We start from the raw sequence: 4,205 nt of genomic DNA, 5'->3' as shown, positions 1-4,205 counted from the left end.
TGAAAAAGGATCCAAGGAAGCCATCTCAAAATTATCATGCAAGACTGCATCAAAATATGCCAACTCTCCCAACACTACAACACTATGCTGGCAGGAACTACTACTTGGCGTTCACATTGTAAATTCATATATGAAAAATAGATAGGAGGCAGACAGAACTGACTCACAAATTGTGACAGAGTAACCTCAAAACAAAAATACCATTTCCTTCCAACCACCCAAAATTTTTAATGAAAGACCCTGTAACAGTAACAATAACAGCACCACCACATGTTATTCAGCGCACTCATTTTAATTTAATGATGTATATATGTAATTTGTTATTTGTTTTGACGTTCTTGCATAGCCAACTTAACCTCAGGGGGTCCACATATAGCACCAGCAGAGAATGATTAGAAAAAAGGTTGGTGAAATATTTTTATTGAGTTTTATTTCAGACGATAGATTACAGAAATAAACTATAAAAAATAACACAGCATGCCATAATATTAGTGCAATGCTATACATAATATATGCAACTAATTGCTTTCATATATACTATGGGGCAAGTTTTCAAGGCCCTTGCGCCACTTGGAGCATCACTTTTTGTGAAGCTTCGGTGTTGCTGTGTTCTGCTCCATATTTACAAGGCAGTGGTAAGCCATTTTGTGTGACTCAACGCAGCCTTGTAAATATTGCTTTCTGCATTAAAAAGGGTGTGCAATGGGTGTTGCTGTGGGCATTCCCCTATGTTGGTGCATCGCTGCTGTTTGTGCATTGGCATAGGGGTGAGAACAGGAATGTGCCATTGTCTTGTAAACACAGCGCATTCCTGCACTCAGACAATGATGCTGCTCGGTGCAGTAAAATTGCTTGCTGCACCGCGCTGCGTCATTGTCTTGTTAATAAGCCCCACTTAGCGTAGCCTTGCAAGTAGCCATTGAAATTTAACAGTCAAAAACGATAAAGATTCTATTTGTGCACCACATTGTCTTCTAGTAATCATTTGTGTCATTTACATGTTTGTATGATTTCTTTTCATGTTTTTGATAGATATACCATTCCCATCGCCATACATTTTGTGATCATGTCGAAAAAAATGGATAAAATGTGTTATTGTTACAAAGCTAAGGATTCAAAATAAAAATTATCTCTTGATAAAAAACAGTTATCATGCAAACAAGATTGTGCAATGCTGGTGGCAAGCCCAGTTTCATTTCCTGCCCATTATTTTTAAACAGAGGTACCCTTTTTGAATGAAACAATGGCTTGCCGCCCAAAACAGTAAGTGAGTTCTTCTTCCAGAGTCTACAATGTATTCTTTTTCTTTCTCAGAGCATTTTTAAACTCTGTGTTTTTCAGGCAGTATATAATGGGGTTACAAAGTGGAGTAAGAGCGATATATGACAAAGATGAAATCTTAGTATCTCTCATTGAATATGTTGAAGTGGGACGCACATAGGTACCAAAGAGAGAACCAAAGAAAATAACAACTACAGTGAGATGAGACGCACATGTTGAGAAGGCCTTGTCCTTCCCACCTTTAGATTTAATTTTAAAGATGGACGAGGCAATTTTGACATAAGAAATAATGATTAAGTTAAAGCAAAAGAAAGCCACTACAGCAGCTATGATGTAGGTTAGTGTCTCAATTGTGTGAGTGCTGCTGCAGGATATCTTCATGAGAGCTGACAAATCACAGAAAAAGTTGTTGATTGTGTGGGATTTGCAGAAGGAGAGCTGAGACAGTAATACAGTATGTGGTAGTGGTACCAGAGAACTTACTGCCCAAGTTCCCACAGCCAATCGAATGCAAATAGTCTTATTCATGATAACCAGGTAGCGCAAGGGATTGCAGACGGCAACATACCGATCAAAAGCCATGACTGAGAGGAGGATATATTCTACAAACAAAAAAAACATGAAAAAGTACACTTGCGTTAGGCATGCCCTAAAAGAAACATGTGTATTCCCCATAAAGTTGTGGGCCAGCATTTGTGGGAAAATGACAGAGGTGTAACAGATGTCATTAAAGGACAAATTTGTGAGGAAGAAATACATAGGTGTGTGCAGCTGTGACTTTGAGAGAATGGTTGCCATGATTAATAGGTTCCCCACAAGTATTGAGAGGTATATCACTGAAAATGCAGCCCAAAGTGGAACTTGTAGTTGTGGAAGATCCAAAAATCCAACAATCAGGAAATCCTTCATTGAGCTCTGATTTTCTTCTTTCATTCTCCCAATGATGCAGCCGTTTCTATACAGAATGAAAAAAAAATCAGTAATGTCAATTCAATAATTAAAAATTAGACGCTGATGACAGTTTTTTTTTTCTCAAATTGTTCATTGAACACTCAAATGCATTCTATGTCATTACATCTTTGTGTTCTTCAGAGTTTTCACTTAAAAATAGTTTATACTTGAAAGAAAGTGAGTTATTAATTGTGAGTAGATGTGCGTCCACCACAAGTATTGAGTTTATAATCTTGTCAGGATAAAGTAGATTCAGTAATTTAACAAGTGCCCTCCTGCCTGCACCCCCAGGATTTGGTGCAGCATGAGGGTCCTGTTAGGCCCCCCTAAGTTGCCTCTCCACTGCCCTTTCTATGGTGGTCTCACCACATGAAAAGGGCTGTGGACAGGCAACTCAAAATATGCTCGACTGTGCTGCAGTGGCACTGCCAACATATTCCTGCTGGGTAACCACCACAGCATCCCAGATCACTGACTGACACAGCAGTGCTGTGGCAGTCTGACCACCACACTCATACTACTGCTGGCGGCCCACAGTGTGTCAGTAGTCAGATCACCAATTCAAGGATGGTGCTTGTAATAAGGTTGTTTGTCTTTAAAATGGAAGTGAGGCAAGGTTATAGGTTATACCTGTCAAAGTTGTCTCGAATTCAGATTGCTGCTGGACAATTCCGAATTCCGATTTACTCACCTGTTATCAGGACTGACCTCAGTGCTGCATCTTTCAGCCCATTACTGATCCTGAAAAGTTATTCTAACCGTACTTACAGTAACTTGAATTTCCTTCCATAAGCTAACATTGACTGGTTTCAATTGGAAATTCTTTTGTGTGTTGAGTTTTGGAACTTTAAAAAACTCCTCTAAAATTAGCCGAACTATGAATTCTGATTTACTCACATGTTATCAGGAGAGACCTCAGTGCTGTATGTTTCAGCCCACTACTGATCCTGAAATGTAATTCTAACCATACTTACAGTAACTTGAATTTCCTTCCAAAGGCTAACATTGACTGGTCTCACTTGGAAATTCTTCCAAGTGTGGAATTTTGGAACTTTAAAAAATTCCTCTAAAATCGGCCGAACTACGAATTCCAATTTACTCACCTGTTATCAGGAGAGACCTCAGTGCTGCATCTTTCAGCTCACTACTCATCCTGAAAATTAATTCTAACTGTATTTACAGTAACTTGAAGGATATCATTGCCTGCTATAAAAAATATATATAAATTAAAAAAATATATAAAATAAAAAAACAAATATTACAATGTCAATATTTTTAAAAACTTTTCAATTTATATAATAAATATGTAATGTAATTTAAAAAATAAAATATCTAAAAATAAATAGTTTGAAAAATGTAGTAAATCAATTTAAAAAAAATGAATAATAATGAATACATTTAAAAGTTGTCATTTACAAAACCTATCAAATTCACTGACAAAATCATAGGTTTCAGGCCTGATATAGTTAGGAATTAGCATTTTAAAAAACCTTTGACATTCACTGAAAAAAATATAGGTTTTAGGGGTGTTATAGTTAGCTGGACATTTCACTCATACAAAACCATTGAAATTCCTCTGATATAGTTAGTTGTACTAACTATATCTCGCGCACCCGCAATCCACGGCTGATGATGTGAAATATTACATCATTCATGACATGGGCAGTGACATTATATATATATATATATATATATATATATATATATATATATATATATATATATATATATATATATATATATATATATATATATATATATATATATATTACCTACTGGCGGTCGCCAGTAGGTATATATAGTTAGGATTTTTTCCCTATGGGATTTCTGAAAATTCTATGCCTAATAACTTTGGCGTTTGTGGACGGAATTGGCTGAAATTTTCAGGAAAATGGCACATTTTGTTTCTGAGCAGCTCCAGGAAATTTGGGGGGGGTCGTCAAGGGGGTTTGAGAAAAAAGGGGGGTCCCAAA

General features: G+C 36.6%; 1 protein-coding gene across 1 annotated transcript; it reads right to left on the bottom strand.

Moving 5' to 3' along the window:
• Nucleotides 1-1,287: 1,287 nt before the first annotated feature.
• LOC147700814 (olfactory receptor 1G1-like) lies at nucleotides 1,288-2,214 on the bottom strand. The gene has a single exon (XM_086928501.1). It carries the CDS (start codon nucleotides 2,212-2,214, stop codon nucleotides 1,288-1,290), a length of 927 nt encoding a protein of 308 aa, XP_086784627.1.
• Between the last annotated feature and the right edge of the window lie 1,991 nt (nucleotides 2,215-4,205).

Source organism: Lissotriton vulgaris, chromosome 7 (genome assembly GCF_964263255.1).
Source record: "Lissotriton vulgaris chromosome 7, aLisVul1.2, whole genome shotgun sequence".
NCBI lineage: Eukaryota > Metazoa > Chordata > Amphibia > Caudata > Salamandridae > Lissotriton > Lissotriton vulgaris.
This window is presented reverse-complemented; position numbering and strand designations above follow the sequence as displayed.